The following is a 15,648-nucleotide window of genomic DNA, read 5'->3' on the forward strand; positions in this document are numbered from 1 at the left end:
AGTGGACATGGGCCCAGAGTCACAAATGATTTAGGTGTTGCAGTGCTGGGCATTGCAGGACCTAACTTTTAGGCACCTAGAAAATTACAAGAACAATACTTGTATGCAGTGTCTGCTGTAGTTGTGTTGGTCCTGTGATATTAGAAATAGGGTGGGTGAGGTAATATCTGTTGTTGGACCAACTTCACTTTGTGAAACAGAGAAGCTTTTGAGCTTACACAGGAACAACAACAACACTGTGATCCACAAAGCTGAGCTCTGGGAGGACCCAGGTTCCCTATACAATGAATGGGGAAAGATAGGTGTCTAAGAAGGGGTGCCACAAAAGGCAGGCCCTAGATAGGGAGCAGCCTAAAGTAGCCAATGGGAGATGGGAACAACAGAGGTGTGTGCTAACTCTTGCCCCTTTCTGCATGATGGATGGGTGTCTAAGTCCTGACTGGAGCGAGGCATTTATTTCTACAAATGGGAACCTGCAGTCAGGCAGCTGAGGCCATGTCCACACTACAAGAACAGTGCAACTTACATTGGCATAGAGCCGCTGGAGCTTGTATACACCTGGGGGCGTGCATGGCCGGCGGCATGTGCTGGCACTGCATGGAGCCACTAGGCATGCTGGTGTCGACGCAGAGTGTGGTGCACCTGGGTGGGTAGCCCAGCGTGCCACCTGCCGGTGTCTGGGACCCACTTCAGGGGGAGAGCCCAGGCATGAAGCCCCCCTGTGAGGAGCAGTCAGTTCTGTGGGGTGGGGCCGGGTGGGTGGGTGCCAGGCCCGGGGAGGGAGACTGGGCCCTGGGGGGGGGGGGTCTGGGCGGGAGCTAAATCACGGGGGGGGGGGGGAGTGGAGGGCTGGGCCCTTGGGGGGGTGGGTCTGGGTGGGAGCTAAATCACGGGGCTGAGCTCTGGGTGGGGTGCCAGACCCAGGGGCGGGGGGCTGGGCTCGGGGGGGGGTTGCCAGATCCGGGGGCGGGGGTGGGGGGCTGGGCTCTGGGGGGGGGTTGCCAGATGCGGGGGCGGGGGGCTGGGCTCTGGGGGGGGGTTGCCAGACCCAGGGGCGGGAGTGGAGGGCTGGGCCCTTGGGGGGGTGGGTCTGGGTGGGAGCTAAATCACGGGGCTGGGCTCGGGGGGGGGGGTGCCAGACCCAGGGGCGGGGGTGGGGGGCTGGGCTCTGGGGGGGGTTGCCAGATCCGGGGGCGGGGGGCTGGGCTCTGGGGGGGTTGCCAGACCCAGGGGCGGGGGTGGGGGGCTGGGCTCTGGGGGGGTGCCAGACCCAGGGGCGGGGGTGGGGGGCTGGGCTCTGGGGGGGTGCCAGACCCGGGGGCGGGGGGCTGGGCTCTGGGGGGGTGCCAGACCCGGGAGTGGAGGGCTGGGCCCTTGGGGGGGTGGGTCTGGGTGGGAGCTAAATCACGGGGCTGAGCTCTGGGCGGGGTGCCAGACCCAGGGGCGGGGGTGGGGGGCTGGGCTCTGGGGGGGGTTGCCAGACCCGGGGGCGGGAGTGGAGGGCTGGGACCTTGGGGGGGTGGGTCTGGGTGGGAGCTAAATCACGGGGCTGGGCTCGGGGGGGGGGGGTGCCAGACCCAGGGGCGGGGGTGGGGGGCTGGGCTCTGGGGGGGTGCCAGACCCGGGGGCGGGGGCGGGGGCGGCGGGCTGGGCTATGGGGGGGTGCCAGACCCAGGGGGGGCGGCCTGGGCCCTGAGGGGGTCAGGCCCAGGGGTGGGGCTAGGCAGGGGGGAGGGGCTGGCAGCGAGGGGGCGGGGCCCGCGCGCTCCCGCACAGCCCGGCGCGCTCGGAGTTCCGCCTCCCAGGTGTTGAGGTTGCCAGGGGAGCACTGACCCCGCCCCCTCTCCTCGGCCATCCCCTCAGGCTTTCCAGGGCGCTCCCTGGGATTGGCTGCCCGGCTGCAGGAGCCCAGCCAATCGGAAGGCGCCTTGGGCGGCGCTGCGCCTGCGCGGGGGATTTGAATCGGCCGGCCGGGGCCGTTGGAGCCTGAGCTGGGGAGCGGCGCGAGCGGGCGGCCACGGAGCGGTGAGGGGCTGGCGGGGGGCGCGCGCGCGCGCGGTGAGGGGCCCGGAGCGGAGCTGCTGCTGCCGCCCGCCGGGCTCGGCCCCGCTGGCGGCGGGGGCGGGGGCGGTCACGTCCCTTTGTGGCGCCGGTGCCTAACTTTTGTGTGTGTGTCGCAGGACGTTTGAAGGCCAGATACAGCGCTCCCAAGGCGACGACCCCCTCGATCCCTGGGACAGGTCGGCCTTGCACCGCCTCGCCCGTAGCGCGCGGCCTCCGGGGCCGCAGGCGCCACGGCGGTGACCTGTTCCTCTCGTTCCAGGTACCTGCGGTGGGCGGAAGGCGCTGTCCCGCCTCAGGGCGGCCGGCCGCGCTACCGCGCTTCCTTAGAGCGGCTGGTGAGCGCCTTCGCCGGCGGGGAGAGGTACCGCCAGGACCCGAGATTCGTGAAGTACTGCATTAAACTGGTAGGGGCCCGCAGGTCGGCAACTAAGAGGTGAAAATGTGTGGGGGCGCTTACCAGCCTCAGAAATAACTGGGAAATTAAGGCTGTCAATCAATTGCGAAAAGAGCCGGGAGGCCTTGGGGCACCTTGGAGACGAACCCATTTATTAGAGCATGAGCTTTCCCGGGCTACAGCCCACTTCATACATGTTCCATCCGATGCATCCGATGAAGTGGGCTGTAGCCCGGGAAAGCTCATGCTCTAATAAATGGGTCAGTCTCCAAGGTGCCCCAAGGCCTCCTGTTCTTCTTGCGGATACAGACTAACACGCCTGCTGCTCTGAAACCTGGGGAAAAAAAATTGGAATTAAAAAAATTAATCATGATTAATCTCCGTTTTAATTGCACTGTTAAACAATAGACGACCAATTAAAATGTATTAAATATTTTGGATGTTTCTCTTCATGTCTCTGTGTGTGTGTCTGTCTCTCTCTCTCTGTGTCTGTATGTATACATTTCTTTTGTTGTTTTTACAGTGCAAATATTTGTAATAAAAATACTTTGATTTCAATTACAACCCAGAATACAATAAAATATAAGTATATATTTTTATTACAAATATTTGCACTGTAAAATTGATAAACAAAAGAAATAGTATTTTTCAATTCACCTCCTACAAGGACTGTAGTGCAATCTCTGTTGTGAAAGTGCAACTTACTAATGTAGGTTGTTGTTGTTACAGGGTTCTGTTTTTGAGTGCAGTTATGTAAGACTTCAGAGCCTACAAGTCTACTCAGTCCTACTTCTGTTCAGCCACTTGCTAAGACAAATAAGTTTGTTTACATTTACAGGAGAAAATGCTGCCTGCTTCTTATTTAATAAAAACAAAACAAAGAGCATGAGTTAAGTGAGTTCAAGGACATGAAGATAGAAAGGATTACAAGTAAAAGGAAATATGCTGTCTAATAACTAAGACTTAACAAGCTACTATCGTGGTTCAAAGTAAAATCCTTATCACATGCTTCCTGCAAGATGACTCAAAATGGCTAACCATACTTTTTGGCCAGGACCTCTTCCTAGAAGAACAAAGGGTTCGTTTCCTATGTCTCCCCAAGCAAAAGATCTTAGGTGCTCTCTTTCCCTTACTCTATAGTCCAGTTCTCAGAGACTCCAACTGTCCCCATGGTTGGGTTCAAGGACCCATCTTTCTCAGCTTGCAAAGCACTTCCCTTCTGCATTTGTCCAGTGATGGATGCCTAAAATGGCTCTCCGTCCTTGCTTATCTCCCAAAGTTTGGTGACCTTGCTTTAGGGGGCAGGAACCCCTCCTGTGTACTCAGCTTCCTCATGGACACAGCAAGCTGAACTCATGCTGTTCTTCTCTTCCTGTGGGCTTCCCATCTCCCTGTATGTAAATGGAGCTTCCATTATTTTGATTCTACCATGATTAATTTACATAGGAGACCAGTAAATAGCTACCCACAATCCTGTCTGCATGGGAATTGTTCCTTTCTGTGTCTGGCACACACAAATTTTAAAACAGAATATCAATTAGTATTAATGTCATTGTACAATGTATGCGTTAATAACCAGTGTTACTGGCATTCGTAAAAGACCTTACATGATTATAACAATAGTGAGCTGGGGTACACTGGGCTAGTAAGGCCAGCTGAAACTCACTGCTAGATATCAGGGTGCCCTCTGCCCTTGAGCTGTTCTTAATGTCACACTAACATCACATTTTAAAATTGTAGTGTAGACAAGGCCGGGGGGGGAAGGGAGTCCATACTACCACACTGACTTCAAATGTTAGTCTGTCTTAATGAAGCTTGAAAGGGCTTTTCAGTCTTGTTCCATTAATATGAGTGGAGAAATAACCTTTCTACCCACCAAGTGCTTGAGAGGTGGGCTTCTGGGGAGCAAGGCTTACTTCCTCCTTCCTCCCAAGTTTCCCTCTGCATCAGAAAAGTGGTTCAACTGTGCTACTAGAAAAAAGGATAGTCTTTCATGTGTAATGTACAGGATTTCTATGTATGCCATAGACATCAGAATCAAACAGTTTTATAATGCGGAATGTTGGACAGCCTTAAAAAAAAAATCACTACTTCTGTCTGTAAATCCTTTTTGTCTTTTAATGTGCCGATGGGTATGTATGTTATGTTCTGTAGGCAGAATTCATCAGTACTCCTAGTCAATTTTTTGACTATATCTACAGCCAAGGAGTTGGTACTAGGACATCTGCTTTGTACATTGCTTGGGCCCAACAGCTTGAAACTGAAGGGAATATACAGCATGCTGGTGCTGTTCTTCAAAAGGGTATTCATAACCAGGCAGAACCAATGGAAAATCTGCAAGAACAATACAGGTAGGGTTTTTTATTTGCTTTTTCTTGGCACACACATCTTGCAAATAGGAACTGTTCAAAATGTGGTATTCAGTGAAGTACTGAACCTGCCTAAATATACATCTTCCAGCAGGGTTGGCGTGTGGCTGATCCACTGGTCTGCCCTGTACGGTGTCATTTTTACTGCATAGGTCCATTTTAAAGAATAAAATAGCCTGGTCCACGTCAATTAACATGCTTTGGAAGTACTCTGTAGGACATTTCAGTTATAATGGAGATTCAAGCAATTGGTTATCCTAGTGACACTTGAATTATCATGCTGTTACAGTCCAGCTTCTCCTTTATCATGATCTTGCCATGAAGGGCCTAATTCATCACTACTATAAGCAGAGATACCTCTTGTGTAATCAAAGGTGTGGCGTCCACTTATGCCAGTGATGAATTTGGCCATTCATCTTTGATTTGTGGTCTGTTGGAACCACAGTATTAAGTCAACCTTAACTAACTTCCATCTCTCTTCAATCTAGACTGTTTCAGAGTCGTATTTCTCAAAGTCATCCGCTGACGCAAGGTGAGGCTAATGCTGATCTACCCATGAACTACACTCACTCAAATAGAATATCTTGCCATAGTGTTTTTAATGTAGGTTTGGGTAAACTCCAAGATTTAGCTTTTTGGAACTATAAGGCTTATTTCCCTTATAAGATACTGCATAAGATGTGTAGCCATGTTTGTGGCTTCTGCTTCTTCCTCCCCTAATTGTTTCATAATCTTAAGGAGTTTTGCTCCCTTCCCCGCTCCCCAAAAAAGTGTTTGTGTGGAGGGGGGGGGAATTACTAGTGGCTTCCTTAGTACTAGCTCAGCTGCACCAGACATGCTACAAGCCAATGAGAGAGAGAGCTCTCCCGTCTGCTTAATAACCACCTCCGCAAGAGGCGGTAGGTATTGGTATTGGTATTGGTGAGAGAAGCGCTCCCCCTTTGACCTAGTGTTGTCTACATGAGTGGGTTGAGGTTGGTATAACTCTCACTCATGGAAAAATCCACTTTCCTGAGCGACTTAGTAATGCCAAACTAAGTATGTAGTGTAGACCGGGGTCGGCAACCTTTTAGAAGTGGTGTGCCGAGTCTTCATTTATTCACTTTAAGGTTTCGCATGCCAATAATACATTTTAACATTTTTTAGAAGGTGTCTCTCTATTATATAACTGAACTATTGTTGTATGTAAACAAGGTTTTCAAAATGTTTAAGAAGCTTCATTTAAAATTAAATTAAAATGCTGATCTTACACTGCTGGCCCACTCAGCCCGCTGCCGGTCTGGGGTTCTGTTCACCTAGGCCGGCAGAGGGCTGAGTGGGGCCTGCGGCCGGGACCCCGGCTGGCAAGGAGCCGGCAACCAGAACCCCAGACCGGCAGTGGGCTGAGCGGCTCAGCCCGCTGCCAGTCTGGGGTTCCGTCCGCTGGCTCCTGCTCAGCCCACTGCCAGTCTGGGGTCCCGGCCCTGTCCACATAGAGTAGGTACCTACCTTCTCCCTGGTTCTAGCCGTTCTCTTCCTCTCTCTGCACTGAGAAGAGGGTGGGAGTGTGCTGAGAACAGGGCTGGGGGTGAAGGAGCAGGTTGAGGTGCAGGGTCTGGCCAGGAGCTAGAATGAGGGAGGGGGCTCAGGGTTGGGGCAGGAGGTTTGGGTGTGGAGCCCTTACCTAGGCAGTTCCCATTTGGTGTGAGCGGTGCAGGTGGGAAGTGGGGGCGGGGGGGGAGGGAGGTGCAGGAGCTCCTGTTTGGTGTTCAGGGTGGGGCTGGGGTTGGGGGGGGGGGTGTAGGGCAGGAGGCTGGGGTTGGGGGTGGGGCAGGGCACTGGGCTGGGTGTGTGTGAGGAGGGGGCAGGGGTCATGGGTGTGCTCCCAGCTCCCTGACCTGAGCGGCTCACGACAGGGGGCTGGAGGGGATATGCCCTGATTCCACCCCCCTTCTCCAAGATCCCTGGAGCAGAGAGCACGCTGTGGCTCCGCTTTTCCCTCTCCCCCTCTGTAGCAGGGGCTGCCAGCTGATCGGCAGGGAGGGAGAGAAGGAGGGGCAGGAACCCAGCATGCTGGGGGAAGAGGCAGGGGGAGGGGAAAGCTTGCCTGCCCTGCAAGGAGAAAGTGGTGGCGGGTGGAGAAGAGCAGGCCTGGCAGGATTTTTAATGGCAGGCTGCTATCTGCCAGGGTCAGCAGACTGGGGGCTTGATTTTTGCTATTGTTAATGGACAGCAAAGGCGCACTTTTTTTTTTTTGGTAGCTTAGTAATGTCCTTAAATATAAAACTGTATCTACGTTGTCTGTTCTAGTTGCTGCCTCAAAACAACTTCACAATTCCCAGACTCCAAATCAAACGGCTCCTAGAAAAGATGTCTCAGAATCTGGTGACCCCGCCGGTCCCTCCAAAAGTCAGGTATCTCAAAACTTCTAAAATCAAAGACTTGAGAAAAGAGCATCTTAGTAACTATTTTAGAGGCCTACAGGATAAATTCAAAATGGTGAAATCTGAGTAAACAGACCACCCGCTTCCACCTCCAACAAACATGGTATTTAGGGTACATGGGCATTTAGATTACATTATGCCTTAACATAAATGTACAGACAAGCTAGTATCAGGACACAATTCCTAGCCACCTTCACCCCACAAATTTCCATATATTAGAAGCAAAGCATGATCTAGCTAGTATACTTCAGTAGTAGGGTAGGTTATATAAATTGCAACAAATAGCTACACAAATTTTGATTCTTAGTATAAAGATTAAATAAAAGTAATTCCATCTATTTCAAATATAAAACTTCTGACAGGGTTAAGAAAATAGCTACAAGAATGATTTAAGATCTCGAAAACCTGCCTTTCAGTGAGATTAAAGTAGTACATAAGAATGGCCATACTGGGTCAGACCAAAGGTCCATCTAGCCCAGTATTTCTGGCAAACAGAAGCTAGGGACACCATCCCTGCCCATCCTGGCTAATAGCCATTGGTGGACCTATCCTCCATGAATTTATTTAGTTCTTTTTTGAACCCTGTTATAGTCTTGACCTTCACAGCATCCTCTGGCAAGGAGTTTCACAGGTTGACTGTGCGTTGTGTGAAGAAATACTTCCTTTTGTTTTGTTTTTAAAACTGCTACTAATTAATTTCATTTGGTGACCCCTTAGTTCTTGTAAAGTAAAATCTAATTTATCCAATAAATGGTTGAGTCACCTCAACCATGTTCTACAAGTACCTGTGTAGGAAGAAGACTTGTGATAGCAGAAGACTCTTTAATCTATCAGAGAAAGGCATAATAAGACCAGATGGCTGGAAACTGAAACTAGACAACTCTTGTCTAGAAACAAGGTGTTATGAGGGCTTGTCTACGCTTACCGGGGGATTGACACACGGCGATCAATGCATCGACCGCAGATCACTCCCATCAACTCCTGTACTCCACCGGATCGAGAAGGGTAAGGGAAGTAGATGGGAGAGCATCTCCCGTCAACATCGCGTAGTGTGGACCCCGTGGTAAGTAGATCTAAGCTACATCGACTTGAGTTACGCTATTCACATAACTCAAATTGCGTAGCTTAGATTGACTTTTCCCTGTAGTATAGACAAGGCCTTAGAAGTGGTGGATCATCACCACCACTTGGAGTCTTTAAATCAAGATTGGATGTCTTTCTACAAGATGCTGTAGCTTACCCACTAGGTATGGGCTTGATGCAGGGGTCACTAAATGAGATTCTGTGGGCTGGCTTTGAAGGTCAGACTAGAAACGTGATCATAATGCCCTTAGACTTACAACCTACCTACCTAACCCAGTAGTCAAAATTACTACATCAATTTGTTACCTTTGTATTGTCAACAGTAAATTTAATATGCCATCGTGCTGCCCATGTTATCTAGTTTGGTTAGGTTCCTTTGGTCTTGACCAACCTAATTTTTGTCCTTGGCAAGCTTTGCTCCCTCACTGGCTGCCTCTGCTTCCAGATTACTGCTGGTCCTAAAACAAAACTTTGTGCACCCTGCTGTTAGCCTCTTGTATGATAAAAACTTGACCTTTTTTCCTACTTTGTTTCTTAGATTGGTATTGGATTCATGACAGTACGTCACTTGTCAGGTGCTGACTAGTTCTCTTCAGAGCCTCTTGTGAAGGACCCCGTTAATTGGTTTTCCTTAATCCACTATTAACGAGTCCTTTCTGCATGCACTACAAAACAGTTTGTTCTATTTTCAGCCTTTCTCTGTGGTAGGGGAAAGAGACTCTGGCAGCAGGACAGTATACGGAGTAGACCGGGGAGGCACTGCATAGGTGTGTGGGGAGCCATGTAGGGTACATACTCTAAGGGTTGAGCTGTATCTTTACTTGCCTAAGCAGTGCCTCGCTATCTGCACTGCTACTTATAATCTTGTGTGGAGGGCCATGTACTGCATGTATCAACACCTTGCTGTAAGGAGTGTTCAATGTAGATATACCCTTATGTTAAATCTTTATTTGCTATTACAAACTTCCGTGAACTGTAAAATGATCATACACTTAACTGAAATAATTGCATGCTATTCTCCTGCCCCTGCTTGGGTCACAAGAAGGACTGAGTGTAGTAACCCTGGCCCTGGCATTAGCACCTGCTGCATCTGTGGTGTAGCAGCATAGAATGCTGTCTTGGGGGTGGGGAGCCAGTGAGAGGACAGCTCAAGCTGGAGGGTAGGGGGCAGCTTGGAAAGAACCCAAAGGGGTCAGTTGGAAAGTGGTTGGAGAAGGGGGTGAAGAGAGGTTGTGCTGGGGTAAAAAGAGGATTGACTAGAGGAAGCTGGACCATCAAGGGCACTGTGGAAGGAGCTTGACCATGAGGGGCAAAAAGCCTATGGCCAGTATGCAAATTCCCCTCCTTGTGCATCGAAGCTCTACAGGTTATGGAACTGGTGCATAGCCAACTATATCCAGATTTTCAGCAGCTTGCTTTTCTAGGCATCCCGAACACCATTGCTAATGCCCTCAGCAAACACATCTCCCACAACTGCAAATGAGATCTGGCCACTCAGGGCCTCCATCCCCAGAATATGTCTTGGCCAGAGACTGATCTCTTCACCACCTCTGAGAACATTGTGTCCTCTCTTCTGTTCAGGGGAGCTGGGTACTACTCCTTGGGGATGCCTTCCTTTTACTGTGGGAGAGGAGTATAGTCTAGGCCTTTCCTCCAGTGCCCCTAATTCTAAGGGTGATGAACAAGATCAGGCAGGACAAAGCAAGTTATTCTCATAGTACCTACCTGGCCAAGCTTGGCACCATCTGTTATGTGCTTCAGTTCTGTATCCAGTCATTGACCAAGCTCCTGGCCATTCGTGATCTCCTGTCTCAGGAGGCAGGGCTTGTTCTTCACCACAGCCTGGTGGTTCTGTCTCTCAGAGCCTGGGTCCTGGATGGATCTCCGCTATAGAAAGTCCCTGATCTATGGAGATGCCGCAGGTTTTACTAAACAGTAGAAAAACATCAATCCACACTACTTAACTGCAAAAATGGAAGCTATTCGCCCACTCATGCGGTCATTACAATCTCTGGCCTGAATTGGTTCCTCTTTCTGGATTACTTGTCAGATCTGTAGACATCCGGTTTATCCCTCAGGTTGATCAATGTACATCTGGCTGCTATATTAGCCTTTCATCCCCCGGTCAAGGAATTCTCTACTTTTGCTCATTTGGTATTGTCCAGGTTTATTAAGGGTCTGAGTAATCTTTCCTCACATTAGACAGCCCACTCCATCCTGGGACTTCAACCTGGTTCTCAGCCACCTGACGAGACCTCTGTTTGAATCAATGGCTACCTGCTCCCTTAATTTATCTATGAAGATGGCCTTCCTAGTTGTCATGTCAGCTCATAGGATTGGGGAGATTGGTTAAGATGAACATCTGATGTAACCTTGGGTAGGAACCTGGGATGTGGACATAAAGACCTTAAGAACAATGAGGGGGGGCAAGGCAGGAGGGAGGAGAAATCTGCCACCAAAGCGCCAATCGTCCATCTATTCTGTGGGGGGAAGTTCTCCCCAAAACCTCACTGGTCTCAGCAGGACTTGTACTTCTATACTCTGGATTTTAGAATGGCTGTAGCCTTCAACTTGGCTAGGACTAAGCAGTGGAGTAGATCAGCTAGATTTTGGTCTAAGGGGACTCCCATTTCTGCTTAGACTTTTGACATGGGTATCTACAGCTGTTACGAGTGCAGGTGCTCAGCCCCCTAGGGACTCAGGGGGACACAACCATATCGCAAGTGACCTCTACTGCAATTTGTGAAGAATATTCTGGAAGCATTACACCCTGCTCCATATCTGATCTGATGTGGCACTTGGATCTGCACTACTGTCTTCAGTTTTAGATCCTGTGCTGATGTCCCCTTGGGATACTGCTCGTAAACTAACTGAAGTGGAGCACCCATGGGGACACTATGTGAAGGAAAGGTTACTCCTCCTGTGCAGTAGCTGTAGTTATTCAAGCTATGTTCCTGTGGGTGCTCCACTCCTCTCTGCTTCTTCCTCTCTGCTTTGGTTGTGAGTCTCAGCACACTATTACTGAAAAATTGCTTACTTTCTCATTTTTACCATATAATAAAATCAATTGGAATATTTAATATTGTACTTACATTTCAGTGTATAGAGCAGTATAAACAAGTCAGAGTCTGTATGAAATTTTAATTTGTACTGACTTTGGTAGTGGTTTTTTATATAGCCTCTTGTAAAACTAGGCAAACATCTAGATTAGTTGATGTATCCCGTGGAAGAACTCTGCATACCCCCAGGGCTATGGGTACCCCTGCTTGAGAACCATTAGTTTAAAACCAACAGCCATTTGTAGTGGTAGGTTACTCATTTGCTACACAGTTGTCCTGGAGGTGTTGAAAACCTGACTCTCACTTAAGTACATGAGGCTTTGTGATCAAATGGCAGCCTTGTGGTTCCACTTGCTTACAGTCCTTCTTGCTGGTGCTGAAGTCCCTATACCCACCAATACACCATTTAAAGAAGTAGTTTGGTAGCAGATAGGAAGCCCTGAAATTCTGTAGTGCAGGACACAATGCTTGCCATCACAGGGGGAGGGAAGCAGCTCCCACCAGTCATCTTATGATGATGACATCCATGCTTTCTTCTGCTTTGATAGTGCTGCATCTTTTGAATTTTCTTTTAAGGATACATGCTGTGATTCACTTCTGTGGATAGGACTGCTTAAAAACTGCCTGTATCCCACCGTTCATCTTTAGTAAGTGCTTTAAGAGCCTTTCTGCTAACCATTTGTTCCTCTTCAATCCCATTCGAAGTTCTGCAATAGCCATTGCCACCACTTTGCCATCCATTAGAGCCTCTGTGAAGCAGTTTATGGAGTCCAGCTGAGTCACATTGCTTGCAGTAATAAAATCATTTGTTTCTGTTGCTTTTACCATCATTGTACGTACATATGTTCTTGGTGTAGTATTCACTGTGATTGTGTCATGGGCGCGAGAGTCTTTTGGGCTAATGCACCTACTTCACTTTCCATGCAACATTCTCACTAAGTGAATGCTTCATACAGTTTCTCTCCAGTCTCTTATGTGGAAACTGCTTAAGGAATGCCCTTGGGCTTCCAGCTTAGCACATGAGAAGCAGCTGTTCTCGGAAAAACGTGCCATGAGACCTAGTATAAGGCGAGTCTCTCCCATAGCTGGCACTTGTCCCAGCATCTTCCTCTCCAATCTTGCCTGATTCAGTTTATGGGTGCAGGTCTTATAGCACGTAAGGCACCACCAAGTATTCTCTAAAGATTCAGCTACTAATTGGTACTCTTTGTCTCCCCCGTTGATGCCTAAGAATGATGACCAAAGTAAAAGGATTTTGATATAATTACAATCCCAGTGTAATTTAATTGTTAAGTAAGGATGTGCATAGCATTTGTGCATGGATTCCAGGAACTGCTGGTGGCATGCTGATGTATTAACCTGTGCCTCATTACAACTTTTTGGCATAATAAACAAAGCTGATAATTAGGGCTGTCAAGCAATTTTAAAAAAAGAAAATCATGCTGTTAAACAGTAATAGAATACCATTTATTTAAATATTTTTGGATGTTTTCCACATTTTCAAATACATTCATTTCAATTACAACACAGAATACAAAGTGTATTTTCACTTTATATTTTTGATTACAAATATTTGCAGCGTAAAAAAAGAAACAAAAGAAATAGTATTTCAATTCACCTAATACAAGTACTGTAATACAACCTCTTTATCATGAAAGTTGAACTTACAAAATGTAGAATTATGTACCAAAAAAAAATGCACTTAAACAAAACCATGTAAAACTTTAGAGCCTACAAGTCCACTCAGCCAATTGCTTCGGCCGCCATTCCAGAGGATGAGCATCCGTGCCAATCACGGGTTCTGCTCGACAACAATCCAAAGCACTGCAGACCGACGCATGTTCATTTTCATTATCTGAATCAGATGCCACCAGCAGAAGGTTGATTTTCTTTTTTGGTGGTTCAGGTTCTGTAGTTTCTGCATTGTAGTGTTGCTCTTTTAAGGCTTCTGAAAGCATGCGCCACGCCCCGTCCCTCTCAGATTTTGGAAGGCACTTTAGATTCTTAAACCTTGGGTTGAGTGCTGTAGCTATCTTTAGAAATCTCAATTCGGTGAATTGAAATACTATATCACCTTCTTTGTGTTTTGTCAAATCTGCAGTGAAAGTGTTCTTTAAACGAACAACATGTGCTGGGTTATCATCCAAGCCTGCTATAACATGAAATATATGGCAGAATGTGAGTAAAACAGAGTAGGAGACATACAATTCTCCCCGAAGGAGTTCAGTCACAAATTTAATGAATGCATTATTTTTAACGAGTGTCATCAGCATGGAAGAATGTCCTCTAGAATAGTGGCCAAAGCATGAAGGGGCATACGAATTTTTAGCGTATCTGGCACATAGATCATAGAATATCAGGGTTGGAAGGGACCTCAGGAGGTCATCTAGTCCCACCCCCTGCTCAAAGCAGGACCAATCCCCAATTTTTGCCCTAGATCCCTAAATGGCCTCCTCAAGGATTGAACTCACAACTCTAGGTTTAGCAGGCCAATGCTCAAACTACTGAGCTATCCCTCCCCCATAAATACCTTGCCACACCGGCTACAAAAGTTTCATGCAAACACCTGTTTTAAATTTCAGGTGACATTGTAAATAAGAAGCGGGTAGCATTATCTTCCGTAAATGTAAACCAACTTTTTGGCTGAACAAGAAGTAGGACTGAGTGGACTTGTAGGCTCTAAAGTTTTACATAGTTTTGTTTTTGAGTGCAGCTGTATAATAAAAAACCTCTTACATTTGTAAGTTGCACTTTTGCAATAAAGAAATTGCATTACAGTACTTGTATGAGGTGAATTGAAAAATACAAATATTTGCACTTTATATTTTTTTATTACTATCTTATCATTTTTAAAGTGAGCACTGTACACTTTATATTCTGTGTAACTGAAATCAGTATATTTGAAAACTTAGAAAAGAGCTTTCATGTGATACCCAGCTTGACCCATTTGTCACATATCAAAATTTCCACCCCTTGGTGGAGGACCTGGCAACTGGGACCTGGAGGCAGCAAGTACTCCCTGAGTTACCCCTTCTCCCCGCAAATGCACAGAGGGGCACACCATTGATCAAATTATGATTCTGTAGATTTTTACGAATCAAATGATACCTTCCTTACCTTTCTATCATTAACCAGCCCATGGAATTACATATATTCCCAGACTAAGAAGGTTCCTAACTGAATCTCAAGTGGAGTTAAGTACTCAGCTCTCTTTGAGAGGTGGGGCTTAGCCCCCACCCCTCTCTTCAACATTTACTATTAACTAGCTTAACCAGCTCCCTGTGCTCAGTATGCTGGCTCTTATGAATCCCATTTTTAGGCACCTGACTCTTCTCATGCATTGTGTAGGGAACCTGGGTGCCTAACTTTGGGGTTGTGAATTACACTAAGGTCTGGTCTGCACTTAACATTTACACTGACATACCTACAGTGCTCAGAGGTGGGAAAAATCCAACCCCCCTGAGCAAGGTAGCTGTCACAACCTGATTCCCTGTGTAGAAATAGCTAGCTTGACAGAAGAATGCTTCCTGTTGACCTGACACTGTACAGGGAGGTGTTCCTACAGTCACTGAAAAACTCCTTCTGTCTGTGTAGCATTACATCTGCATTATAGGGTTCTGCCAGTATAGATATGGCACCATTGTTATGCTGGGATAGTGTAGACGTAAGCGGTGCAGTGCCAAAGTCTCCCTTATGAATCCCACCCTCTCTATGATACTTAACTGTAGCTGTTCTTAACTAAAGACTTGGACAGGGCAGGTTGTGATTCCAATTCAGCGCAGGGAATTGAAACTTCAGCCCAACCACAAAGTACTCTTGCTTTGTATAGTATTGTAGTGGAGCACAAGCTCTGCTGTAGTTAGGGTCAAGACCAGCTTTCTGTTTAATACTCAGATCTTCCAAGTGCCCTAAAATCCACATGGTTATACAGATTGTCTTTGAGTTCAGTGTGCCTTATGGGGGTGTGGAATTAGGTCAGTGATCCATATTTGGGGCCATTTGACCAAGGAGTACCTGAGATACAGCTTCACACCCCACAAAAAACAGTAAAAGGATGATTAGTTTAGTTCTCCGGGTGAGTGGGGGCCTAAGCAGTTCTAAACCTTGTGAACCTACTGGATTATATTGAGTGCATGCAGAGGGAGGCTAAAGGGTTTGAAAGCTAGTTACACCTCATGGGACCTGAGTGACTCAAGGGAGAACATTGCAGCAATTGGACCTGTACACCGCTTGGGCGCTGAAAGGTCAAATCCAAT

At 47.7% G+C, this 15,648-nt stretch overlaps 1 protein-coding gene across 1 annotated transcript in view; it reads left to right on the forward strand.

The window, feature by feature from the left end:
* Positions 1 to 570: 570 nt before the first annotated feature.
* BUB1 (BUB1 mitotic checkpoint serine/threonine kinase) overlaps positions 571 to 15,648 on the forward strand; it is a 44,311-nt gene continuing 29,233 nt past the window's right edge. The window contains exons 1-5 of the mRNA XM_073336764.1: positions 571 to 646; positions 2,290 to 2,468; positions 4,613 to 4,809; positions 5,316 to 5,359; positions 7,117 to 7,220. Of these exons, the coding sequence (XP_073192865.1) occupies positions 571 to 646; positions 2,290 to 2,468; positions 4,613 to 4,809; positions 5,316 to 5,359; positions 7,117 to 7,220 (600 nt within the window). The remainder of the gene's footprint in view (positions 647 to 2,289; positions 2,469 to 4,612; positions 4,810 to 5,315; positions 5,360 to 7,116; positions 7,221 to 15,648) is intronic.

The sequence above is a fragment of the Lepidochelys kempii genome, chromosome 3 (genome assembly GCF_965140265.1).
Source record: "Lepidochelys kempii isolate rLepKem1 chromosome 3, rLepKem1.hap2, whole genome shotgun sequence".
NCBI lineage: Eukaryota > Metazoa > Chordata > Testudines > Cheloniidae > Lepidochelys > Lepidochelys kempii.